At 42.0% G+C, this 27963-nt stretch overlaps 2 protein-coding genes across 8 annotated transcripts in view; one reads left to right on the top strand and one right to left on the bottom strand.

Annotated features, from left to right (window-relative positions):
• The window catches only part of fli1 (Fli-1 proto-oncogene, ETS transcription factor), a 31785-nt gene extending 9817 nt beyond the window's left edge, over positions 1–21968 (top strand). For 4 of the 7 annotated variants that reach the window (XM_023271178.3, XM_023271180.3, XM_023271182.3 and 1 more), the window contains 8 exons: positions 1649–1860; positions 2214–2368; positions 3379–3582; positions 10010–10078; positions 17324–17383; positions 17805–17864; positions 18501–18548; positions 18670–21968. In XM_023271178.3, the coding sequence (XP_023126946.1) occupies positions 1649–1860; positions 2214–2368; positions 3379–3582; positions 10010–10078; positions 17324–17383; positions 17805–17864; positions 18501–18548; positions 18670–19199 (1338 nt within the window). In that variant the 3' untranslated portion in view covers positions 19200–21968. The remainder of the gene's footprint in view (positions 1–1648; positions 1861–2213; positions 2369–3378; positions 3583–10009; positions 10079–17323; positions 17384–17804; positions 17865–18500; positions 18549–18669) is intronic. The other 3 variants (XM_023271179.3, XM_023271181.3, XM_023271183.3) reach the window with 1 other exon arrangement.
• A 1909-nt stretch (positions 21969–23877) lies between these two features.
• Positions 23878–27963, bottom strand: kcnj1a.1 (potassium inwardly rectifying channel subfamily J member 1a, tandem duplicate 1). The gene is made up of 2 exons (XM_023271193.3): positions 27814–27963; positions 23878–25910 (listed from the first exon to the last, which is right to left on the bottom strand). Exon 2 carries the CDS (start codon positions 25889–25891, stop codon positions 24770–24772), a length of 1122 nt encoding a protein of 373 aa, XP_023126961.1. The 5' UTR covers positions 25892–25910; positions 27814–27963; the 3' UTR covers positions 23878–24769.

Raw genomic sequence — 27963 nt, forward strand, 5'->3', positions numbered from 1 at the left:
TTTTGTGTATCTTATGCTTATTATGATCAATTTTCAGTTGAAAATGGCACCTCCTTATCATTCAAATAGGGATAAGTGAAAACTTTCCACTCGCATGACATGTCTCAGAGTGGAATCGTACTGAAGTTATGTGAGATCATGAGGATTTCACTTTCATAAAAGTAACATTTTAAAGAATGCAACGGCTGCATGTTGGAAATATTGATCAATGAATATCAAGTAGCATTTTCCCCCTGAAGCAGATATGTGGCATGTTGGAATGAAATAATTCAGTCCTCAGGGATTAGACACGTCTCGGTCTAAGCTGTGCCATCAGATCGTATCAGATCCAGATGTGCATCAGACCCAATACTAATCCCCAGAGCCATATGATGGTAATGATTTCATTTAATATTTTGATTTACTGCTTTTTTTTGTGTGTATCCATTGTATTGTGTATAACAATGGTGGATGCAGTAATTAAGACAAAGGCTGACTCATCAAGTCATTGTTAAGCAGTATATACGCATTCTGTGCCAGGTATATGTTTATGGCTGACACAGGTCTGTGTTGGTGACATTGTCTGACTCTGTTCACTTTTAAACACGGAGCAGTGACATCCGCATGTTAAAATGTGACCCATCGACTATAAAATCCATGCTATACTTCCAACACATTACACAAGAAGCATGTTGAAACCACACAATATCTTGGCCAGCCACGAGTTTCTGCGTTTGTTTTCTTTAATAAACTTACATTGCTCCAGCTGAGCCACAGCAGAGGGGTCAGTGTAGCCGTGACCCCCCTGCTTCTGTTGAGTCTTCAGCTGTGGAGGGAAGCCCGACGCTCAGGCAAGACAGACACACCAGGGCCTGTCGGGGGATTTTGGGGTCCAGTGAAAATACGAAGATACTGATCACGAGAGAAAATGATTCCACCCCAGGAATTGGGAGAATTTACATTACAATATTGTTAGTTGTCAGATAGACGCTGATAATTTCTCTTGGTTTACTTGTGAACCAATGAGTCAGTATTGGATCATAATGTTGGCAATTTGGGATGCCTGTAGCACCCTATCTTACTCGGTTTCACTCTACTGTGGGCACGATTGAAGTCATCCTAACATCAACAGGAAGCTGCAGTTGCTACGTGGACTGTAAACACAAACTACTGAGGATGCCAGACTGCGATATGACCCATAACTGCACATAATTGCTGTAAACAAAAATACACAAGAGATTGAAAATTTGACATCACAAGTTTCTGGGGTAGTGTCAAATGAATTGTATTCACTCACGCTTGTGAGAGTTAGATGATAAGATCGATACCATTTAGTTAAATATGAAGCTACAGCCTGAAGATGGTTGGCGTAGGTTATCATGAAGAAAGCAAGAAAAAACGCCTAAAAAATTGCTTAGAACACCTTTAAAGCTACTATTTGGTGAGCTTTAAATGGCTTGCCTGCATTTTTTGTTTGTTTGGTTTGTTCATACAGAGTTTTGTTCAATATTTATCCAAAGTATACTACTTGCTTTATGTTTATATATACTGCATTTACATTAGAGTGATACAGATCTTAAAAGCCATTTAAAGTGTATGCTGTTATAAATGGCGCTGCATGACATGACTCAAGAAAGACATACCAAATATTTGTTCCTTGCACCTGCAGGAGGCGCTATCAGTGGTGAGTGAAGACCAATCCCTATTTGAGCCTCCGTACGCTGCTGCTGCCCCTCTCCCCAAAACAGACATGACTGCATCTGGCGCACAGGACTACGGCCAGACCCACAAAATCAACCCCTTACCCCCACAGCAGGAGTGGATCAACCAGCCGGTGCGGGTCAATGTCAAGAGAGAATATGAGCACATGAACGGATCCAGGTATGACATGACAACCACTTCCTGTGTCTCTTAAATGGTCCATGTGATGAGTTTTTAAAATCGGATATATTAAGAGTTGTTGCTGTTATCGTTTGTCATTCGACAGGTCGTTTCTTTACCGCAACTAACCTTCATTTTTGCTTTTAATCTTTGATATGCTTGGCCCAGCCGAGCGTAGCGCCTAAATATCTCATGCCAAAGTCAATGGCTAGAGAGGAAAACCAACAACACCCAATTTATCTGCTGATAATATTTTTACAACTTACGGTCTGTGCGTGTGTGTGTGTGTGTGTGTGTGTGTGTGTGTGTGTGTGTGTGTGTGTGTGTGTGTGTGTGTGTGTGTGTTTGTGTAGCAGGGAGTCTCCCGTGGACTGCAGTGTGGGCAAATGTAATAAGCTGGTGGGGGGTAATGACACATCTCAGATGACCTATGGAAACTACATGGATGAGAAGAACGCTCCTCCCCCCAACATGACCACCAATGAGCGGAGAGTCATCGTACCTGCGGGTAAGTTTTAACAGCTCGTGTAAAGTTAGGTATAATTAAAGAAAAATAAATCAAGTCTGACACTGTTTGCATAATATTGGTTATGTCTGAACCCATAAAGCAGTCTATCGATACAGTATACTCACTGCCTTATTATACTGTGATTAGAGGCCGAGTCACTCCCCTGTTTTGGTGCAATTTCTCCAATGCTATAAATGTTTTATGAGTCCCATTTTTTACTTAGCTGATTCATGGGGTAAAGCATTGTTCCAGTGTTTTACGTCACCCACAGGGGCACGACTGAAAGCATGCAGGTAGAGTTGATTGTTTGCCTGCCAGACCTATTTATTTCTTCACTGGTTTTACAAATTCAATCTTGCAATATGTGAAATGATACTGTTCAGGGAGGAACAAGTGCAGTTTCAGGGTCAAAGCCTTTTGAAAGCACCAGAAAGCCAGAGAAAATGACTGTATTTTCCTAAAAAATGAGCACATGTAATTCATTTAATTGAAATTGAATGGGGCTGTGGTGACTTTTCCATTTTAAAGGCTATTCAAGTGTTAGTGCTAAACTGATGCAAAAGGCCACTCATTTACTAACCTAATAGGAGCTCTACATGGATGCCACTCCTTAACCACAAGTGCTAAGGTTGGGTTTTAAAACTGGCTGTGCAGTGTATCAGACTTGGGTCAAGCACTTTGTGAAAATACTATGTTTGTTTTAGCTCATATTGTTGCCATATGGGACAATGTACACAGCGCCACAAGGTTTGAATAATCACAGGACGGAGTTTGAAAATGAATACTACTGTATGATAGATGACTAATCTGAACATTAACATGAGGTTCATGTGGTTAAAAACAGTATTCGCTCTTCCTACTATTTGACATGTTTTCAATTTGTTCCTTTCTCTTCATCCTTTTACCTCAGTGAGATACACGACTTTCCCAGCTGTCCTTCCTGAGTTCCGTCCACAACTATGCATTTTTCAGTCCATAAACTTCCACTCTCTTCATCTGTATTCCTGCAGACCCATCGCTGTGGTCCCAGGACCATGTGCGCCAGTGGCTAGAGTGGGCCATCAAGGAGTACGGCCTGTTAGAGATCGACACGGCGATGTTTCAAAACACAGACGGCAAAGAGCTCTGCAAGATGAGCAAGGATGACTTCCTCCGGCTCACCACCCTGTACAACGCAGACGTGCTTCTCTCTCATCTCAATTACCTCAGGGAAAGTAAGTACACTTTGTGCAAGATTAAAGGAAGGGGCAAATCAAGTTGAACAATAGATGGTAATCAGCTGAACGGTCTCTGGAACAAATATCGGTCTGCAACAAAAAGTGTCCAACAATTGATATAAAACACAACAGATAATGTAAGAAAACTGTCCAAGCATACACAGGATGTGAGTATTTTTTGAAGCACAGTGAAAAGACAGTAATGTCGCTGCACTGTGTTCTTCCTGCTGTACATGCTGCTGTTTGTGCCTAAGCTGAGTCTGCACCAGCTTCTCTCTTTGCCAAAGATTGGAAATCAAAACCAATATACAGTCAAGCACAGGACTCTTTTCATATATTTTTCTCAACTTTTGGATGAGAAGCCAGAGTGAAAAGGATCTTATTTGCCAGACCTGGGAAAACAACATGACACTTTTTTTTGTCACCGCACTATATTCATATTACCGACAATAAACAATGAAATTGCTTTTACTGGAAACTCATTTCTCCATAATGGGTACCCCGTCTTAAGCAGAGCTATGGAAACCAAGAGGGTTTCTTTCCCCTCTCGAGATAACCATCAACTACATCCCCCACTACACTTTGCAGTGCTTTATTCCACATGGTCCACAGAAAGATGAAGCCCAGGTGCATTGCCTCAGGAATCACGCTAGGCCTGTATGTTCGGCACAGCAAAGAAAGTTGATCTGCAATTCGCAATGGAGGCAACTAAATTTGAGCCTCCTACCTTTGAAGAATACTTCGGCGTAATCCGGCTTCATATGTTTCCGTGGGGAAACAGAGCCAATTTTCTGAGGCGGTATGCAAATGACATTTTAATATCTAAGATGTAACATCTGGTGTTGTGATGGTATTCTGTACTTGAGAGTAGTGAGAGTCCCTTGTGCTGCGGCTACAGAATATCATGACAGCACGTTGGGTGGAGTGACTGATGGCTCAACTAAATTTAACATTACTCTCAAAAAAATTGCGATGGGCCTTGATGTGATGTAATGGGAACTGTATTTTGTGGGTGTCAACAGTTTTCTCTGTGCACTGCGTCTGGGCAGAGAGAGATGCTTGTCATGAGTATAACAGCCTCATTGTGCAGCGCTGCAGCGGGTGGATCTGTCTGACCGCCACTGGGCACACTCCGTCGAGCAGTTTTCATTATGGCCACTGGCTGCGGGACTTAGCCACGGCTTAGGCGTGCTGCATCGCGACTCTGCCCAGCGCTGCCCTTTTTTTGATTTAGACCTTGTGTGTTTTGGAGACAGAAGAGATGTCTTGAGAATCCTTTCCACTTGCCAGTTGAAATTGCTTTGGATCCATTCCCAACAATCAAAAAAAAAATAATAAAAAATGCTCCATGCCTGCGCTGAGTGACCTGTTTTTGGGGAAGCTCTCGGAGATGCAGGCAGCATGTGTTATTGACACTGGGAGCCTCAGGGCAAGAAGAACCGTGTTACTAGATGAACGTCTAAGGAAGACTGAAACGAAGGACAAGAAGGAAAGAGCAAGAGGTGGAGGGTTGAGACTTTATGCAGAACCTGCAGGGTTGATGATTTGGAATCTAAAGCCATTCTCTCTTCTACCCCCATAGCACAAACAAACACAATCATAGACGGAGAGTAAGCCCGTCCAGAAAATAGACCTCTGGCTTTACTCATGAGGGCTGGGGCTAGCTTCCAGAATGCAGAAACGGAGCGAGAAAGGGGGGAAAGGCTGAGCCAAGCCCTGGAAATATTAGTGATTACAGGTCACGTGATGTCTTCCTCCAACCTCACGACTCTTTCCTAGATTACCCCCCATCCTCCCCCAAAGATGAATGATCCAAGAGGGCACTGCAATCATTTCATACACATCTGTGTGCACCATGTGTGCGTTTGGTTTTGTTTATTGAACCTCTGATTAACATTCCTCGGAGTCATTAAGCCTTGTATGTACACTTGGCACAGGGCAGGGACACACTTCCCCACCCTACAGCCATACCATAACAAAACATTCCTGCCACGTCACGCGCACAAATAGCGTTCAGACGCCCACACTAGTGCGACCACGGGCTCAACCTGAACATCTGTCTGGCTAGCCAGCTGCTTGCAGTAACAAGGGTAGTTGCCCATGTATTATTTTGGCCTCATTGTTGGTCACTTATCCAGATTTTTATAAGTGATGGCCGCCCACACCCCAATGTGCTTTCAATTTGGGGTGCAATTTGAGAATTTGTTCAAATTAGTCTGTCAGGGAGGGACCACGGACTGTTTGCTTTATCGCACCCATGTAGGTCGGTTTGATACCACATGTGCTGGAAAGAGAGCAGAACAACAAACCACAGACAACGAGAGACTGTATCTTCTGACACAAAGAGATGCAATAAGACAGAGACAGAGAGAGACAGAGAGAGATGTAGAGGGCCGAAATGAAATAAGGCAGCGAGGAGGGAACAGAACGAGGCAGAACCTGAGAACAAATCCGCTGAAATGATCTGAAGAAGCAAAATAGCAGAAACTGAATGAGAGGATATATATCGTTGACAGATATATTTTGCAGTAGTTATTTGCGGATGAGCGAGGGAGGGTGTGAGCAAGAGGAACGGTTCTAGAAAGGGAGTGTGAAATTGAAAAAAAAAAAGTAGGGGGCGAAGTATTTTTTAGAAGTGCGTGGAAACGGTCCGAGATGGTCATGATTGAGTGCCGTTGGAGAGTAGCAATGGTTCTGTTTCCCAGCTGTCGCCATTGCTTGTGTGTCTGGATGGATTTACAGTGAGGGAGTTAAGACAGAGAGAAAGAGAGAGAGGGAGAGAGGGAGAGAGGGAGAGAGATAAGTCTGGGCTTCTGCACTGCTGCTGCTCGCTCCAGAGTAAGGGGGACATTCTCAAGCACCTCAATAGTTTATACAGACCATAAACATCTGGGCTCGCAGGCTGAGTAGGGAAAAAGGAGGTCTGGAGAGCACTCTCTCTCTCTCTCTCTCTCTTTCTCTCTCCCTCACTCACTCTGTCTCTCTCTCTCCTATTTCTCCCCCTCACAACATTTTTATTGAGCTCCCCTTGCATTAGTTCTTTCTATTGGCAGATTATCACTGGTGCAGAGGGGCTCAACAGCCTGGCTTGGAGCCCTTTACTGTTAGCTGTCTGCTGCTAGCGACCATTACGGAGCAGTCTGCGGCTGCTCACTTGACTGCTGGGAGTCAGACACTTAGCTCTGCAGGAATTTATGTACATATCACATTAGCATAAGTGGACATGGATAATAAGCAGTTGCTATTCATGTAAACACTGAGATGAGCTCAGCTGTAATTGAAGCTGGATGCTTAGAAATACATGATAATTGCGCTTACAATCCAAGTCCCAGTTAGGAAAGCTGGTATGAGAGGATTCTGTACAACTGGGGTCACTTTTCAACACAGGCCTTTCTTCCTGCAGTACCTGTGCATGGCAACTACGTGGTTAAAGTTACGGGAATCTTGTGGTCATGGGAAATGAACTATGGTTAGGGTATTGTTCGGGTGCCAGGATATTCCAACAGAAGTCCTTGTTGGGTTATTGAGCGTCTCCAAGACCAACTCCGAGAACATGTTTCCAAGTGGATTTCGAGGTGCTGCATCCAAATCTGTAACTTTCCGAAAACGGACAATTAGAAATTCACACCTCACTTCATGCAGCGATTGGCCAGATGTGTGAAGGTGAGAAAGGAAGCAGGGTTCTTTGATTCATTATAACTATTCCCGGCACTTTTTTTTTTACAGCTAACTTGTGCACAGTTATGCAATAAACACTTTTGTGACGGCACGTCATCCACAACACTTCTAGTCTTTACGGTCAAGGTCAGGGAAGGTCTCAGTTGTGGTCTATCGAAGCTCTTCGAAAACAATGCCGACTGTCGGCTGGAGATGGGATGTAATCTCTGTGTCAAGTTCACACACTTTTTCAATCCATCCGTCCGCCACAGCCTCCATATGAGAGCTTTTGTTGAGCTTTAACAACATCACTCAACCTCTGTCAGTTTAGGCCTTAAACAAACACTTTCTGTGCACAGTGGAGGCAGCTCTCGAATACCCAGGTCCCAGCCCAGTGTACTTTGGAATTACTCTCATATTGGACAATTTTGCAACACAGAATTTGGAATGAAGTAGTGTGTACTTTATGGGGAAAAGCGAAAACTGGAGTGGAGGTCGTGGTGAAGGACGTGTGAAGTACATTAAAATTTCATGTGCAGGTTTGTGCCCAGTCACAGTTCAGCAATTTAGCATTTACTTTCTTTTTTTCAACTGAACCAGGATCTTTATGTTCACTCAGTAATGCATTACAGGTGAAAAAATATGCAATATTGCAACTGTAAGAAATAAGAAATTCGGTGAGTCTATTCAACTTACTAGCCTTTGTTTGGCAGGTAGGATTTCTCACTGTCTTACCAGAGGTTTAATGGAGGATCTGTATCAGTTGTGTCTTAGCTCTTTGTCATTTCAGAGCATTTTAGAGAATTTGTCACTTGCACTTTAAAGCTCTTATACAGAGAGACGGTGAGAGTCCTCAGTGCAGCTTTATCATAGGGAGCTAGAAGGATGCCTGGAGTGCATTTACCCTCCTTTAGGTGGCAAGATGCCCATAACTGGGTGACTGGGATCCTCAGTTTGTTGACAAAGCTCAGACCACATGGTTGAGGCATTGGTATCGTATAGCTTCATAGAATAAACAGCAAGGGGCCCGCTGGAGGTCTGTGACAATGCTGCACAAGACCCCAAAAATATCCAACAATATTATAGGCAGGTCAAACTGGAGGACAGGGCTTTTGAAAGAGCCATCAATCATAGGAAGGGGAGAAAAGAAAATTGTTTGTGGAAGTTATGTAATCTATCAGACTCTGAGCAGATGTGGGTTGGGAGGGAGAGAATGAGGGTCTTAAAGGCTGAACACTGGCCAGTCAGCCCACTGTGCTGTCAGATTACCGGGACGTGTTTGTTTTCTGAGAGAGGAAGAGGCCGTCCAAATAAATAGGCAGCATAGCCACGACTCACTCCACCAAACTGTCAGCTGTGGTGTCTCTCTCTCTCCTCTCACTTACTCACCCCTACGCTCTCACTCACTCTCACTCTCTCCCTGTACAGCAGCCCTGAATTTCTCTGTGGGATGGTTTGAGGTTTTCTCAGCAATGCTGCCTGTTTGCCTGTCTGGGTCAGCCCACATATGTGGCACACAGTAGGAAAAGGGTTAACAGCCCCTTCCTCCTCCTCCTCACTTGGTTCCGTGTCTGTTCATCTTTCTCTTACGCTTTCTCCCTCATTCCAGAGATGGTGCTTTGGTGGCTCGTTTGCCCCTCTGCGCTTACACTCCGCGTGTGGAATTATTTTTGTACGGGGAGCTGCGTTTGATTGCTGTGCAGGGACCCTTCCTCATACAATGGCTCCCCTGTTCTGAGGCCCCCAGCTTTCTAAACTAGACCCAGAGCCTTGGGGGTGCCATGGAGTAGGTAGTAGTAGGAGGGGTGGGGTGTTGGGAGGTTAGAATACATTTGTGCGGCACCCCACACTCCCACCCCCACCCCAAGCCACCCCCTAAAAAAACAGACCCCTAGTCTGCCACCATGGGCCCCAACCCCATCACCAGAAGCGCAGCACGTTAGGTCATGATTCTGCATCGACTCCCAAGAAAAAATCACAAACTTGCTGGATTTTTTTTCTTCTTTCCACTTGTATTTTAGGTTGTCTCTCAGACTGCTCCATTCAGAAAAGGTATCCTCCCTGCGCAGTAACTCCCCGTAGCCATCCCAGTGCTAAATCTTCTCCACACTCTCCTTGTAGTAACTGCTCTTGTGTTTTCTCTGTGCATTTTTGGGTCTGTTTTTCCACTCGCTGATTTATGCCTGGGGGCAGCTAAAATTAAGAGAGCATTTTGGTGCCGCCCAGGGTGCCTGTGTAAGTGGAGGAATGCAGTGCAGAGTTCTGCTCCATAAGGTGAAATGAATAGGCAGCCATATGAGGACTCTCACCTCCCTGTCTCGACTTATTCAGGAGTAGCAGTTGCACTTAAAGTGCTGACAAGCTGCAAGGGTTTTCCTACATTTAAAGAACTGCTTATGTGCTGAATTTGCTGTATTTGGAACTAGATTTATTTGTCATAAACTATTTTCCACTTGAGATGATTTTTTTTAAAGACAAAACAGGAGCTTAAGTCAAGATATGGAAAGGTCTATATGGTGCTGTTTGACAGTATAATTGAGCTGAACTTTCTACTGCCACCTGCTGGCTATTGTTAAACCCTTTGATCTGTTTTTCACGCAGACCTCTGAGTTTTCACTTGAGTTGCTCTGAACTGCAGATACCTTCACAGCAATTTTATCATGATTAACACACAAATTGACATCTGTAAATATTCTGCAAGACTACATACACTAAAAGTCACTCATTTGACTTTATTCATTAACTCTTTCTGTGCTCTCTTTTGCAGGTAGTTCATCATTATCCTACAATACACCATCTCACACGGATCCATCCCCACGCCTGGCTGCCAAAGAGGGTAGGAGCACTTTTTTTTTTTTTTTTTCAAATTCTCTGACTTTTATTCTAATATCTGTTTGGCATCTGTATACCAAGAGAGTAAGTGACATTGTTGCCTCTAAGGATAAAGGAAAACATGGAAGACAAAAACATAGAATGAAAGAGATATGGGTAGTCCTTGTAAAAACCTGTGATCACTATATCTGCCATGCATACACACAAAGCCTGCACTCACTTGAGAATACAGCCCACTCACAAAACCAAAGCATATGCAGTCACTGATTGCCAGTGACAAAGCTCAGGCAGGTGCACCTTTTGTGTTGTTAAAACAGTATGAGCCAAGCTGCAACAGCAGCCTGCGCTATTCAGAGCTGCTTACCTGAACGCTGTTACAACACATAGTGGCTCAAAGGTGCATGCGGTAACAGACCAGAGGCATATTAATAGCAGGACAAAAGCAGAGTGTTGATGAGTTCTTTCCATAGCAGCGGGGGCATGAACAGACTGCAAATGCAGTGATTAAGAGAAAGACGATATGTGAATGAGGCTGTTTACTGGAAAGACAGGCACCGCAGACAGGTGCTGAAGCAACAATGTGTACGGTAAACAGGGCAGAAGAGGCTGATTGGCCGTGTCACACCAGACAGGAGTGGAAAGGAGTGTATGTGTGTGAGTCTGAGTGAATTCATGGCACAGAGGATGCCAGACAGTTGAAAGGGGACTAACCGTAAAATATGTGCCGTAGAGACTGGCAGTGCCACTGGTTGTCATTTTGGACTGAATAATTCCACCTCTTGTAGTTGAGCTGTTAGCCACTATGTTACTAGTGCCACCATACTGTCACTATGTGTGCCAGTCAAACAGTCAAACATGTGGCACAGTGAAATATCCTTTATAATGTTCAATGTCATGTGCCAGTTGCACTATTTCTTTTAAAACAAGAAAACAAATCTGATTGTTGTTTGAGGCTGTTTGTCTTGTTTTGGATACAAATCATCTGAACTCAGCTTTTAGTTATGTATAAGTCATTTAGTTTGATTAATTCTTCATTTTCAAGCATCTTAAAATGTACATAGCCTGGAACCAATACAAACTATAGATATCAGCTCATCTTGCTGTGGTACTTGCCGTAGGTCTGTTTATCGGCAAATAATGAATTAAAAAACTATTAAGATGAGCTTTTTCCGTGACTTATTATCATGTGAACTGTTTTGTAATTGTTTTAACAAACATCTCGGCTGAGCAATACTTACAAGATCCAAACGAATCATTGAAACTTACACACTTACATTAAGTTGAAACTAACTTACATTAACAATAAATCTCCATAATTTAGAAGAGAAGAAATCAAATGTGACCTGTTGTCATAGCTTTTAATGTTTCACTTTTGACAACCCTTGCAAAAAAGTCTGCTTAGTGTCTAAGAAAAATGCCCACGGCAGCTCAAGATGACTGTTCAATTCCCTTCGATGCCTTTTCACTCCGCAAACATTGTTTTGTGCTGACACGACTTGAATAGGCGAAGGCTGTGTATCTGTAAAAGAAAGATACACATCCTTTACATCGGCTATACGGTGTCACCACCAGAGACGGGAGAAAGGACTGCAATAACAGTGATAGCCTTGCTCACAGGATGAGGGGCCCTATCAAGGCAGTGGCAAAGGAAATACTAGCTCTGATAAGTGTCAGAGAATGCCCTCGGCTTCTCTCTATCTGCTCCAATGGTGAGAGTTACCAGGCCATGTACTTGTTCTCGCCCAGCTCCATGCTAATAGACCAATGGGCAGGCCAGATAAGATTCTGCTCAGTCACCCCCGACCCCGGCCTTCCTGGTTCTCAGCGCCAGGTATTTGGACTGGCAGGAATAGAGGGTCACTCCCTCCAACAGCATTTCCCTTTCACAAGAAGTGATCTCTATTATGGGTTCTGTAACACTGACTCTGCCTCTCTATAGTTGTGTCCCAAGATCACAGCGTCAGTTTTGCCTCTATAGCTAAATGAAAGGCTTCTCTCGTCAATATGCTAACTTTTCCAGAGAGAGGTAATACAACAACAAAAAAACCTAACATTTCAAATATTTTAAATGTTACAAAATGTCACTTTCAAGCACAATTCAATGAAAAGGTGCAACAAGATGAAAGAAAAACATCAAAATCAGAGCTGGGACTTTGTGACTCGACAATAAAAGGTGTCTTGCTTCTGGAGAAGCCTTTATCAGCACATGCTCAGATCAGCACTGCCAGATGTTCAAGTTCATATTGCCTTTTGAGAACAGTCAAATACCATACAGGCTCTTTGGGGTAGAGTAAGCACGAGCATACAGCAGGAGACAACCCTTAATCTGCTCCAGACTCTGTGGTGTAAAATGCAATGTTATGAATAAAAGAGAGCATATAAAACATGGAATGCAGCCGCTATGAAAGGGTGTGTGTGTGTGTGTGTGTGTGTGTGGATGTGTGTGTGGCTCTCTGTGTGTATCTAAAGTCTGTGTCTACTATTTGCCTGTGGATAGGCATATGTGTGTGTGTGTGTGTGTGTGTGTGTGTGTGTGTGTGTGTGTGTGTGTGTGTGTGTGTGTGTGTGTGTGTGTGTGTGTGTGTGTGTGTGTGTGTGGGTGGGTGTGTGGGTGGGTTCCTGCATGTCTTCATGCAGCATGTATTACAGTATGCATTTACATTTCTTTTGAGTGTATATTGTGTTATTCATGAGTTTAAGGCTTATAGGCAGATTTCCTCAACAGTATGTAGGGAAGTACATGTATATTATATATAGTGTATGCGTTCAGGGTACATTTCTTGCTTCTTTTCTGCACCTTTTCCTTCTTGTGCTGCTGCTATGAAATTTTGGATTGCTATAATTTGCAGCAAAAACACTCGACATTCTCCGCCGTTTCTCAGTGAATGAGTAAAGATGATGATTCATCTCTGTGAATGTATTTATTTCCTGCCAAGTCATGGCCAAAACAGCTTTAGATATGCTATTATGTGAACAACCTGTCTTACCATTTAATTTTTAGTTGCAAAAATAAATGAAAACATGAAATTCACACTTCAAATGGTCAGCTATCATAGCTTTTTAGTAGTTGTTATAAATTTTCTTTCTGTTCTGGTATACCTACTGTCTCCCCGCTGTGTCTAACTCCTGTACTCTGCCATCATTCTCCTCCTCTTATGGCTCCTTCCTCACACAGATGGCTTTTAAAGCACCTGTATTATGGGTATTAAAAAAAAGTTTACCCTGTCTGGGTCTCTCTCTTTGGCTCAGACTCTGGGTTAAAAACAGTCCACGGCTCGAGTCTCTCCTTCTCCTCTCTTTCTCTGTCTGTCTCACCCTCTCTGTGCTCAGTGGATCTTTCTTTTCTCTCTCTCTCTCCCACTCTGTCTTTTCTTCCTCACCCTCTACGTCTCTCTACCGTCTCTCTCTCCCTCTCTGTCTAGCACTCGGGCCTTGTTTTGACTAACTGGTCCTGCAGTTGAAGTCTCCCAGGAGCGTGCACCACACCCCAGACCAGAGTGGAAACTGGCTCAAGTCGCAGTCAGAGCGAGGCCTGGAAAAATGAAGGCGGGAGGGTGGGGTGGTGGGGTGGTGGGGTTGGTGAGGAGGAGGAGGAGAGGTTGGGGATGAGGCGGCCCTGTGTGTGCACATTCGGTTTTGTGTTTGCGTGGTTGGCTTGCACCGCGTACCCCCAACCACTCGGGCTTTTGTACATTGTACATCTGTGCTGCTTCTTCCTTCTTCTGCACTTTCACTTCTACTTCCCCCTACCTTCCACCGAGCCCGATTATCCTGAGAAAAGGTTGAACTGCTGCGTGCAAAGTGAGATTTTTGGCCTTCGTAGGGCTTCATTCTTGCTTGCGAGTGGATGAAGGTAAAATCGATTTTGGAGGTTAAATGCTGCCAACCACTCAGGGTATCTTATTATCACTAAACATCTCCCCGCCTCCCGCCCATACCAGACAGTAGCTGGGTTTGCTGCCATTATTTTCCTTTCGAATTCCAAAGTTGTGTTTTGTCTGACTCAGTGCTTTTTTTGCATTATTTTTCTCTCTTTACTCTTTCATGCTTTTTCATGCACTTACTCACTGTCTGCATATCTTCATCTGTCTGCTTTTCAGTCTTTCTTTATTCGATTCCTTCACCTTCTCCCTCATCTCCCCTTCATTCGTCTCCGCTTCTCCCCCATCATCTAATCTAAACCCTCCATGCATGTAGGTGGAGGTAGCCCCGTTGTGTTTTTTTCGGGGTGGTTGAGAGTGGATGGGGGTGAGGGGTGTGGAGGTAAAGAAGGGGGGGAGACTGGCGGTGAGTAGAGGGGAAAAAAGGGCCAGTAAAACAAAGAGAGGTTGTCTGCAGGCGAACCAGGCAGGAAACGCAAGTCTCCCAGGACTCTCCCCCAGTCACTGCTCCTTGGCTATCCTGCCGGCCCACACCAGATTGAACCTGACAGCCTCACTGAGCCACGGCAGCCCGCTTGTTGTTTGTCCCTCCTCTCCCTCTTTTTGTCTTTATTTCTATTATGCTCGCCTTTCTTTCAGTCATTTGATCATATTCTAATTCAATCCTTTTTCATTGCAAGCTCCTATCCTTCATTGTATTCCATACACGTGCTGTCACTTGCACTGTTCTCCACTTCTTTTTCATTCACTTACTACATTTTATTGAGTCACAAAGACGTTTATTCTCTGCAGATAGGAACGACTCCATTGATGAAGCGTGGAGGGAGGGTTAAAATTTGAAAAGGTAGAAATTAGTGAGGAGACCAAGAGGTCCCTGAGCAACAGGAAATGTTCCCATGTGAGGATATTCTGCTAGTGAGCAAAAGGAAAATCAGACAACAAAACATCCTTTGAAAGTAGCACAAGATGCATAATTGAATTTGAAGTGAGTTAATTTTTGCATTTTCAATGGTGCATTATGAAATGAGTAAAAAAAAAATACTTGTGTGGCCGTTCACCAGAAAAATGTTGTTTTCCTGGTTGCAGTGAGATTAGACTCTAGAGTTAAATGATAAATGTTATAGCGAGAAATAAGGAGTTAGATTTAGAATACTTTAATATTTGTTTATTTTCAGGAAACCAAGATGTTAGCATGCTCCAATCCACAGGAGGGCAGTGTTGTACGGTGTTTAGAAACATCTGAACATGCAGTAAAAGCTGGTGATGAATTTGATGTCACTGGATGTTCCTCTGGTGTGTCCATATCAGGTCATATGGGTCAAGGTTGCACCCAAAAACTAAATGTACTTTTGAAATGAAGACATCCACCGTAATGTGTTTTTACACACTTTAAAAATTAAAAATGGCACACTTAGAAGAAGTAACAGTGTGTGCCTTGTATAAAACTACTCTCATCACATGCATGAACAGAAAGATCTACAAAGTTTAGATGAATAAATGGAATTACATGAAAGAAAACTGAATATCTCCACAGGATCTCAATTACTCTAATGCAGTAACATAAAATGAACAGATGGAAATAATTTTTCACATAAAACAGAACATGAGTGAATTTATAGTCTGGAATCAGCATGTTCATTCACCTATGAAGTGTCAAAATTTGTCATTCTAATGATCTTTAAAGACCAATAGTCAAAATTACATACTGTGTAAAAACAACATGTCTTTGAGATGAGGACCTGTTTCTCTTTATTAACCAAACTTCACATTGACTGCCAAGTTGCCTGGGGTCTGTCTTCACAAAACATCCTATGGTTAAAGGTAGCTTCCAACTGGCTGAGTCAGGAGAAACTCCCAAAAATAAGGAGCGTGTCACTTCAGGACTTTAGTTTGTGTCCTGATTCACAAAGTATTATAGCACTAAAAGTAGCTCCCATGTCTGAGAGAAGTTAGATGTAGTCTAGAGGACTCTTAGGTCACCGGCTGTGAATGTTATCGGTCAATTAAATGGCCATTATCGGTTGTCAACATTCTCATAATTATGCTTCAGATTAGGCAAACGACATGCTTAAGTTATGAATTGCCAGGTGAAAAAGGTGCTGCATGTGGAATTGCCCTTAATTAATGTATGAGTTGTTTATCTATCTTAGGCTATGTATCTTTCTGGAAATGAATTCACTTGTACGAATGGATACCTGTTTACCATTTACTGTAGTCGTAGTGAATAAGTTCCATCCGCGATTTAACAAGGGGCTTAACTACGTCCCTTTTCTTAGAATCGGAATTATGAATATAAACCCTGATTCGCAAAACAAGGAATTGTAACCTCTAACTTTGACTGTCAATTAGCTTGCTTCTCAAAAGTTCAGCCTGCACTGATGGGAAAGGGAATTGCCTCTTGACCTTCTAACAGCCTGCTGATCCCATCAATAACTTCTGTCATCACCATTACACTGTCTATCTACTGCCCTCTGGGCAAAATGCTGCTGACAGAAAGATTTGCAGATGATGATAACGCTGTGAATAGCATGTTGGGCACAACACAGTGTGAAGAATCTATGGTCACAATGTGCATCATATTTCCCTGTGTGCTTGCAACTGTTTGAACTGTTTTAGCTTTTAATAATACAAACCATCAAGGGTACAGGCCAGGTGCGCAGTGAGAATATCAGGGCGTTTTTGAGACATTGCCAAGGGAACGATACAGCCTCTGTTTTATCTGCTTGTGTCAGAGGGATTGATTGTTAGTGGAAGCTGTCCAGCTTCACACTCAGCCAGGTTTGAACCACAGACACACAGCAGGTAGAACTCATGCAAACTGGGCCAGTTTGGCTCTCTGTCAAGGTTTCATGAAAGCCGCTTGTGAGGGGAGATGGGATGAGGGTGGGTATTATGTGCATGTATTGTCTTCCAATGTGTGTATCTCCATTGTCCGTAAATTTGCATCACTCGCTTTATTTGTGGTCAGGGTGTCGCAAGCTGCTCAACCAACTGTAAGCTCTGTCAAAGATTGTGCCATCTACGTTTCAACCACCTCATGGTGCCAAACAAAACCACATTACCATCTCCAGATATCCTGTGAAGAATATCTTTTAGCATGTTTTGATGGATTTATTAATACTATTTGGCACTGGTCTTCCTGTTGGCCTTCTGTAACCGTCGCGTTCTTGCGATTGGCTAGCACACAATGAGATGTGACATTTACTGTACACACAAGCCAATTCTGTGATTATACTTTAGGTAATTATGCAGCATTTTTAATTCTCTAGAACTGAAGGGCATCAACTATCCTCATTTGTTTTTACCCTTGTTGTAAAAAAGCGACTGTAAACTGTTAATTAACTTGGTATTTCCTCTCTCTTTGTTAGACCCTTCATATGATGCTGTACGGCGGACAGGATGGTCCAACAACATGCACAGTGGCAAAGGTGAGGACACAAAATGACTCATTTTCTGTAGTAGCTGGCCAGGGTGAGCAGATGTAAGCTACTTCGAGGGAGTATGATTTTACATTTCAGCTGAATCTTTTCATTTGGCACCCTGTAGAAGTTAAAACCACCAAATAATTTGCAAATACTATTTAACCTGAGTCTGCATCGCAACTAGGGACAGTTCCAACATCCACAGTGTCTAGACGTGTGGGACAGACTCCCAAAGATTACACAGGCAAAAGAAGTCAGTCCAGCCACCAGCTACTGCCTTATTTACTTTGGACCTCTGCTGACATGCCCTCAAGATGTGTAGCTTGGTTATCTGTAGTCATCTCACTGATATTTTCTCTGAACCTTTTTTTTAAGTCCCTCTCTCCCTCCATCTTGTACTCCACTGATTGCATCTCTCTCTCTGCAGGCTCACCAGTGGTTACTCAGAATGTGACCAAGTCCACTGAGCAGCCCAGACCCCAGCCAGGTAACGCATTACTTGGTCTCTTTCTTGGTGCATTTGATACAAGCACAGAATCGAAAGATATTCATTAGCATGCATATCAGCTTCCTTTTGTACCAGTTGTCTTGACAGAGCCTTTTTCCTTTGTGTGTTGATAGTCAACAGCATAATTGCTCTGTATACATAAGAGAATTGTATTCTTCTGCCTGATCCTGAAATTTGTGCTCTTTATGTTTGGTTGCCTGATTGATTTCAGGGACGATTGTTTTAAAACATTCTGATAATGCTTACCACCAAGCAGAGTGCTTGAGTTTGTTTTTAGTTTATTGCCTCCCAACCACATATCTATGAAAATATGTAATTGTTTTTTTCCTGGTCACTTCAATCCTTTGAGGGTGTAAAGAGCACAGGGATCCGGACCTACTTCTAAATAAACTTTACTGCATGATATTGTCTGTTTTGAATGTTTAGCTTAATTAACCTAAATGGAAATGTGATTATATCTGTGTCATATTGTTAGGTTTAAATTGGACAATGACCTGCTGCTCAGTGACAGGTTTACTGTATGCCATACTAACTTTCATGGGCCACATAAAGTTCTATATTGCTACAGCAATCCGCAACATGGAGACTAACACAGCTCTCCTTGTTTTTGCACAGATCCATATCAAATTCTGGGTCCCACCAGTAGTCGCCTTGCCAACCCAGGTAACATTCTCAGCATAGTCAAGTCTTTACAACGAATCATGCAGTGGTTGTCGAAGTTTCTCATAAAGCACCAGTAAACACAGAATAATGTATCTTTGCCATTATTTGTGTTCACCATCAGGTTCAGGTCAGATCCAGCTGTGGCAGTTCCTCCTGGAGCTCTTGTCTGACAGCGCCAACGCTGGCTGCATCACATGGGAGGGCACCAATGGCGAATTTAAGATGACAGATCCGGATGAGGTGGCGCGGCGCTGGGGCGAGCGTAAGAGCAAGCCTAACATGAACTATGACAAGCTGAGCCGCGCGCTGCGCTACTACTATGACAAAAATATCATGACCAAGGTGCACGGCAAGCGCTACGCCTACAAGTTCGACTTCCATGGCATTGCTCAGGCGCTGCAGCCACACCCCACCGAGTCCTCTATGTATAAGTACCCCTCGGACCTAGCCTATGTGCCTTCCTACCATGCCCACCAGCAGAAGGTCAACTTTGTATCTCCGCACCCTCCATCCATGCCAGTCACCTCCTCCAATTTCTTTGGACCCACTGCTCAGTACTGGAGCTCGCCCACTGCGGGCATCTACCCCAACCCAAATGTTCCTCGCCATCCTAACACTCATGTGCCATCCCACTTGGGCAGTTATTATTAAAACAAGCCTTTCTTACCATCCACCATCCTTGAAAACCTCCCCTTTCCACAAATGCTGACCTGCACTCCCAATGATGCCAAACCAGTAAAGACTTAAATGATCGAGGCGATTTGTCCTCTGAAGAAATTTTGCTCCTGAATGAAGGATGATTAAATTGAAGGAGTTTTTTTTTTTGTAAAATCCTATAAACAACTGGATGTTACGGTCCAAAATGGAATACTACTTACCTTTTACAAGACTAGCAACTATTTGTTTATGTTTTATGAACGTGCGTCTGAGTTTCCTGTGCCTTTCTTTCCCAATCTCCTCAAAGCTGCACCCACAAGCCAGTAGGTGTCCCTTTTTGAACCTCCCCAAGCCTGAAAACAGGAGACAAGTCTGTCTGCCTCCTTGCCCCGCTACAAAACCAGACATGGGCCTGTTACTTATGGGTCTCAATCTACATCCTTTGCAGTACATTATGTGCATTGTGCTTTAAAACATCTGCCTTTTCCACACGCCAACTGCCTTGTTGGGGTTTCTTATCCCCACCACATCTAGCCTTCTGTTTCCACTGTCTCGTTTCTGCTTGTCTATTCATCTGCATCTTTTTTATGTGTGTGTGGAGAGTCTTCTGGAATTCGCTGGACAAGAAGCAGCTCTCAATGAGATGGACTTTTCTCAGCACTGAATGAAATTTGGCAACTGGAATATGCCATTCAATATGCCGTTTAATTTATCCTCCAAACTGGAAGGCTAGAGAAGAGTTAAATGCCGTAGAAGGAAGCGCTGTATGTTTTGCTGACCTGGGTGAACTCAGTTGCTTACATTGTTTTCTGTGTGCCGTGTGTGGAGTTCAAGAGGGACAATGTTGTACAGTTGGCTCAATTGTGTTGAGGAAGCTGAGTAAGGATATAATTGCAGTAATTTGCAACAATAATTCAACCCAGGTCAGATGTTTTCAGTGGGCCACACACTAGGCTATTAAATGTTTGCCATGTTGTTGCCTTTCAGCCATGCCATTTCCAGATGTGTTGTTGCTCGACCATGTCAGTATTAATGTGAATGTCTCCTGGTTTGTAAACCACGTAAAAGGGATACCCTTCAGCAAAATCAAAATTTGTCAGATGTGTGCATTTAGTAACAAAAAACAAACCAAAAAAAAACTTTCAATGGAGAAATGAACTCCTTCACACTTTGGATCATGAACCTAAAAGTTGAAAGTACCTTTTTGCAGATGGGATTGCAGACGTGTAGATTATCTACTGTCATTTAGTGGATTTTTTTTTTCTTTCCAAAATAGCTTACAGTGCTTTGAGTGTCCATCCAGCTTTAATATGTGCTGTAATGAGATTCAAAGCTCTAACCCTCACAGAGTTAGTGCCATGCTTTAACTGCTGATTTAAACTACATCTTGTCTATAAATTACAGACAAGACAGCACTACATCTTAAAAGTGCATAGAATAAATGATCACTCCAAAAATCTGACAATTTTTGATTTTGAAGTGCACTCCGACAATAACAGCTACCATGGTGCCATCTCTTTCCTCTTTGTAGGCCAGTCAGGACCACGTAGGTCAGCACAAAGAAGTGGCTTAGCAGCAAGTCATGTTTGACAGTCAAGTTGCATTTTTACCAGGGCTGGATCCTAGTTTGAGAGTAGCATGTGTGTTTGAATGTTAGTTTCTCACTGATCTTAAAGCCCAGCAAAATGCACATGAATCTCACGTCAGGATTTCATCATCATCAGTGTGTCAAAACATATCCATCTTCAGGTGTTCAAAGCTGTTTATATCAAACGTATGCCTTTAGTGTAACTGAAAATGAACACTTGAAAATAAATTACTTGGGACAAAGTAGTTTATCAGAGAACAAAACCAGTAAAGTATGACGAGATGAAACAAAGAAATCCTCAGATTCGCAAACGCTGTGCGTTTGTCAGACCTATTTTTTATTATTTTATAAGCATCAGTCAACTAGGCATTAAAGCAACTTACTGTATAAATTATGCAGAGTTATTTTCATATGTGACACAGTATAAAAAGTCAAGAGAATTAATACGAGTTGACCTCGGTCAAAAATGCAAACCTTTTGAGTCCATTTCTGCTAAGTAGTTTGTTAAGCATTTTAAGCGTTTTTATATCTGTACATTTGGGCAATACATTTTAACATTTTTGTTTTCTTGTTATTGTTATTATTTCTGGAATTCGGTTTTTAACATCCTAAGTGCCTTTTAAGTGTAAAAGATATTTTCTTGTATCCCCAAAATCACGAATGCCTGCTTGAATCATAATCCAATAGCCAGGGATGCCTTTCCTGTATATGCAACATGTGATGATGTTGGATCATTCATCACTTTTCATGCCAAATAGCCCTGGGATTGGTAGCTTTTTCTGTACATGAACGATTTTCAGGTATTTTCTGCCAAATACTACCAACAGTATTAATATCCACAACCAGCTTCTCTTGAAGATTTATAGCTTTCAAAGAACAAATTAAAAGGGAACATTTAATTTGTAGCATAAAGAAATTATTCTAATGTACCCTTTACTGTCATGTTTCACAAGCGTTATTGAAGAAAAGGGATCAGTGCTACTTCATATATGCAATGTATTTTGGATATCAAATATATATATATAAATATATATATAAATATATGTGTGTGTATAATTTTACAATTAACCAGTGTATTATTATTATTGTCATTCCTGCAATGTATGAAGTAATACCTTTTGAAAAAGGGCTTTTGTATAGAAAAATGTGACAAAATAAATGTTTTTACCTCTCAAGTGATCCTTCATTGCCTGCTTTTGACACCAGAACAGCACAGTAGGACAGTCTAGGTAGAGATGTGCACATTTGCACAACACTTGTCTTTGTGGTGTCAAGGTCAAAAATTAATTTGCCTCGAGTTGATGACAACTCAGTACTCATTTTTATGGCTGTTAATCATCAGACTATTTGCTGTTCATTACTGGCAGCAGTAAGGGGTTACATTTGTTTATTACATATGGAAATATTTGCACCTGTAGAAAGACAACTAGTTGTCTGCTTTTTTTCTGCATCTGCATCAGCTGAGAAGATGATAAATGACTATGACTACGATAAATTCAGACACTGCCGAAATTTAGTGTCCCATTAAGAGAATATACCCTCAGCTAGTAATACAGGGTAATAGAACAGGCCTGCAATAAATCCAAGCTTCATGAAGGTTATAATGCTCTGTTTTCAGCAAAACCTGGACTCAACATTATGGTCATTTTCAAGGCTTTAATTTATGGTGCTGTTGAATTGTACGGCTCAATACTTGTTTAATACTTGTAGATGTTTCTAACTTTTTGTCTACCCTATATAAGATAGGGTACAATTGTGTCTGTACCTGTAAATTAGCAAATGAGTTTATGTTAGATGGTAGGAAAGCTAGTCAGGCTTTCTTTTCTTGAAGCCTTGAAGATCACAAGTTATATTCTGTCACAGCAGAAACAACGGTAAACTGTGTTTACGCCCTTTTCAGTTCTGTCGGGTTTTAAATCAACAAGCGAGGCCACAAGCTGTGAGCAAAGGAATTGTGCTTTCTCTTGTTTGTAGACACCGACACAGTAATGAGGCAGATATGCAGGTTCCGTCAGTCCTGATTTTTAAATAATGACTCACTTTTACCTCTATCACATTTTAATGTTAACAAGGTTGGGAACGTGCACTCTACTCAGATTTTGGATGGTTTTGTATGATGGTTTGGCTATTTCTATCGTTTGAATGCATCTGAGGAGTCACTTTGTCATTTGTACATGATATAAATGTCAGCGCAGATGGCACAGGTTTAACAGATCATAAACTCAGTGCTGTGTATACGCCCGTCTACTACTCTGACCTTCACATCCTTATGGTGCAATGCAAATGTTATATCCCAACTGACTGCCACTTAAACCTGCACATGCAGATTAGATGTATATGTGCCTCAATCAGAAGAAAAACACACCTAAATCAAAATGTGTAAAATCACTGTACCTTGATATCATGCATCAGTTCATAGGTCTGCACTGTATTTGTCCTTGGTGTTCTTTAATTCTCCTCCTGGATGCAGCCTGAAATGAAAGGTGTTAGCAATTTAACAGTCAGTATGTATGCATGGTGTCGATGGTAAATGACAGCTACAGACCTATTAGCCTGCATGTAGACAAAAATATGTATCACAGACACAGTGAACAACTATCAAGGGACAGTTATTTCAGTAATTTTGCACATTTGTCAGTAATATTAATAATCCTTTACTCCCTAGCCTTGTTTATTATTCTATCACTTGCTACAGCAGCATCCCTGCAGACTCATACGTAACACTTCATCATATGCAGTTCATTAGAGAGGTCATGGTGGGAGGTCCGCCTTAAGGAAACCTGTTAAAGCGTCATGCTAGCATACAGTATGTGCTGTTATTTCTGCAAATGGAGAATTCTGGTTTCATGTTCAGATTCTACGGGCTAAATAATGGGCAGTAAGCTTTCAGCTTTCATCTCCCAAACACTTCCACTCTGTTGTGTTTGGATCCCTGTTTGCTGTCACAACTTCACTTTGTTTACAGATGAAAAGCCATAATGGGGGTTGGCACCTGTCATTATGTTGCTTTGACCTTTTTGATCACAGTCCTTCTGTGACATTTCAGTTCAGTGAGACGGAGCATAATAATGTGACACGGACATCTTTTTTTGAATGCAAAAATAGCCTTTATTACAGTGTAATTTCCCCCTGAGATCAGATACAAAAACAACTTTACAAACATAACTGAATATCATTCTATAGTCAGTGCTGCATGCAGCCATATTTTAAGTGTTTCCTGACAGCTTTGTTCTCTCACAATGTCTTCACTCAAGAAGAAAACCACAACTACATCAACCACTGTTTTAAATGACAGGCTCTAGAGCCCAGCCCTTTGCTAATGCGTCAGTATTTGAATTGTTAAGCATATCTTAATGGTTCGAGTCCAAGTTTTTACTTGTGCACAACAGCATACAGTGGCAAGAATTATTGAACAACCACTTAATCTTTTTCTCACTCATGACACTAGCTTTGTTCCCAACACTGGTTCTTCAAGTAATTGCAAGATTTGTACAGAGGATAATACATTGGCTTTGGTTTTTCTGCCTTTACATACGGTATAAACGTGATAAAAGCCCAGAGATAAATTAGTACTACTTATCTTCATTAAAAGCAAGAGCATATATATGTACTCCTACCGAGAGTCATTGAGAAAACTTTCTCTTCTTGCATTTAAGCTTCATCATTTTGCATGACCTGGCCTGCCGTTTGAAAACAGGTTTTTGGTCAGCAGACAATGGCAGGTGTGGTTTTACATACAAATAGTTCACAATGACTGTCCTGACCTCACAGACTTATTTCTTATCTGTGTGAAACACAAAAGAATAACAAAAAAAGTAGGTTTCTTTACTCCATATTTAAATGCTACACAATGCCCTGCATTACATCATGTTACCCAACCTGCCTTCGGCAACTGTTTGTCCTTGAGGTGTTCATCAGTGAGAGGTACAAAAATCTCCACCCGTCTCAGTTTCTGCAAGTCAATGTCTCCACCATCTCACATCTTGGTGACATTCTGAGGATCATTGATGTCAATCACCTCAAATCCCTGGTTGTCATTTCCATCTCTAGAGTGGTGGTGGTGACCCTTGATGTTGTGGAAACAGTAGGAACAGTGTGCAGTGGCCACTGGCACCACTTTAGAGAAATTGGAGAAATCTACTCTGTACTTGCCCTCCTTGCTTCTGGAGATGATTGGCAAGAAGTTGTAGCCCCACATAATCTCCTGAGGAATAAACGATGTCCGCACTTGGCAGGAGGAGCTTGTGGATTCTGCTGTGCCTTCTAGAAAGACGACCAGCTCAAACTCTTGCTTATGGAGTGTATCCACTGCCATTTCAAAGAACGGACTGTTCTTTTCAATGACGTGGTACAGAGTGAGAGGACACACGAAGAAGAGGTTGTCCTTCCCAGCATCCACCATGAAGTCAATGTTCACCTGATCCATGATGATTGTCTCCCCATCTGGTGTGTTTGTTGTTCTCAACAGCTTGCCATAGATCTGGCTTCCAATCATCAAGGTCTTACGCAGGTTGGCCACTCTGATCGACAGGCACAAAGAGCCATTTTTGGGGCTGATAACAGCCATGTCACTAAATGTGATGGTTTTTGCCCTTTTCTTGGGTAGGGAGATTTTGGATAGGATGACTCCACACATGAAGCAGTTGATAATTGCACCGACGAGGGACTGGATGATGAGAAGGGCAACAGCACCTGGGCAGAGAGGGGTGAGTGCTCGCCCACCATATCCAATAGTGGTCTGGGTTTCCAGGGAGTAGAGGAATGCTGTGGTGAGTCCTACTACGTTGTCGATACATGCAGTGTGATCTGGAGGGGGATTCTGCCACGTCAGATCTCCATTACTGCGGGCAATCCAGTACCACAGCAGGCCAAAGATGAACCAACTGAGGGTGAAAGAGGCGATGAAAAAGAAGAGAACAAACCGCCACCGGATCTCCACAAATGTGGTCCAGAAGTCGGCCAGGAAGGCAAAGTGTTTGCTGTACTTGATGTTGCCATATTCAATGTTGCAGCGGCCATCTTTGGTCACTAGTCTGGTCCTGCGACTTTTTCTTTCTGCCATGCAGTCCTGGATACGTTTGTTCAAGGATCCAAACATTTTTCTGCAAGTCAACAACCTATAAGACAAGAAGACAGCAAATTATAAGTTACGTATATTCACAGCATGTAATTACCCAACAGACAACCAGTAATTAGGCAGATGACAGAACAAAAAGGTAATGATAAATTATTTTCTTAAAATAACATAAATAATAACAAAGTTAAACAAAACGAATGAAAACATTTCACTACTTATAAAACAATAGTAATCTGCTCAAAGCTGAAAGACATTACATCTGTGGCCCCAGTGCACTCTAAGTTTCCTAAATAATAACAAAGAATCTCTTATAGAAATGTCTAATTAGAAAACATTTTATTTAAAAAATGAAAAATTAACCTAAGCAGGATATTCAAGAAGATAGTGTGCTAAGTATAATGTAGTACATATGTAATATTTAACCATGGCAAAGCATTTCTCTGCAGGTGAAAGCTGTTAATTATTCAACTTTTTGTGGCAATTTAGAATATAAAAAGTCATGTTTCCAGTGAGAACCTGTCCTACTTCTGTAAATGTTGTTCCTGCTTCAAGTACTTGACTCCTCTCCTTTTCGCTACATAGCTGAGTCTCACTGTGGCCTGTGTGTGAACAGTCTCACATGTTCCAAGCTTCTCTGCCCCACTGCAGTTTTAATCATCACTGAAAAAGCTATAATCCTGGGTAAATGCAGTATTGCAGTAAAAAACTTGAAGTTAATGAGAAACAAAAGTTTCCAGTGAAGCGTCACACATAAGTGCTCCAAATATACCAAATAATTTGGGAATTTTGGTCTCGTGCAAGTGTCTCAACACAAAGATGATCTTTGTTTGCTGGGTTTCAACGCAGCAAAACTAAACGTGGCATTAAAATAATTTGAGCGAACTCGGGCCAGGAGGGCAACAGCAGCTTGCAGACATAACAATCTCTGACTTTAGTCAGGTTTTGGGTTCTCATAAGTCTGCTGCTTGATGGATGGTAACTGGCAGTATTGGCTGTTTGGAGGTTTTCAAGTAAGTATGGCCTCTGTTCCTGCCAAGTCATGCAAATAGCCATTTGGATCACAACGCGCTTGTTACTGAGTGTGAAGTTGTACAAAACAATCAGTGCAGAGAGTTTACGTTTTTGTTTGCAGCCCTCAAAACGCACATTCAGTCATTTAGCCAAAAGAAATCTGATAATCACACTGTGCTGCTTCTTGGCAAGGTTTAATCCTTTTGGAAGTGGATGTAGTCATTCCACACCTAATCATTAGGTCAGCGTGTTTTTCTGCTGTAACAAGGTATGTGCTGAAGTAATTCCAGTTATTTAGACACTTTAATTGCATGTATGATAAGTTGCTCAAAATTGCTGCATTAGAAAAGAACTAGCTTTACGGATTGAAATGACAAGTACAAAGAGAGTCTGGAGGGGCATTTATCCAGCTTTAAATTTACATTAAAAGTTCTTCATTGCCTCGACAGAGTTTTAGCATTTGATCTTCAACATATCAGAAATAAAATCACGGTTTTAATGTAGTAAATCAGGCAATCAAAGTAATGACCATTGAGTGCACTGTTCTTGCATTTTATTCCTTTGCACAAACCGTTTGAATACTCTGGGTACTTGTTGAAATGAGACATGTTTTGCTTTGATTAAAATGTTACATCCATAATACTCTGGCTCTAATGTATTTAAAATGTTTTCTTCCGCATAGTGGATTCAGATTTACCCTGCACCATTTTAGAGTTTGCCATTTTATTACTGCAGACCAATTCAGAATTTAAAATTTGCATCTTGGTTGTATTTTCCTTACTCACTCTATCTAATATATTCCACTGCAGTAGAAACAACTAAAAATGAGGTAGTAAATAGTGAAGTAATAGCATTGTGTTGCCTTATTTTATCTACTAATTTGTAGGTAGAGAGTAAGGATCTTAAAATAAAACATTTGTCTTCAGACTCACCCGAGACAGCAGCTGTCTGTTGTACATCCACTGGTCGATGAATGAGAGTCTTCTCTTCCCCGTACTGTCGCTCTTGTTCACAGCTGATTGAGGCAGTCTAGGTGTGTCCTCCTGTAGTCTGTTGACCAACACCTGTGTGCATTTATACCG

The sequence above is a fragment of the Amphiprion ocellaris genome, chromosome 7, assembly GCF_022539595.1.
Source record: "Amphiprion ocellaris isolate individual 3 ecotype Okinawa chromosome 7, ASM2253959v1, whole genome shotgun sequence".
NCBI lineage: Eukaryota > Metazoa > Chordata > Actinopteri > Pomacentridae > Amphiprion > Amphiprion ocellaris.

Excerpts from the sequence above, each read along its gene's own strand:
- kcnj1a.1 (XM_023271193.3), bottom strand. The coding sequence starts at position 25,891 with ATGTTTGGATCCTTGAACAAACGTATCCAGGACTGCATGGCAGAAAGA.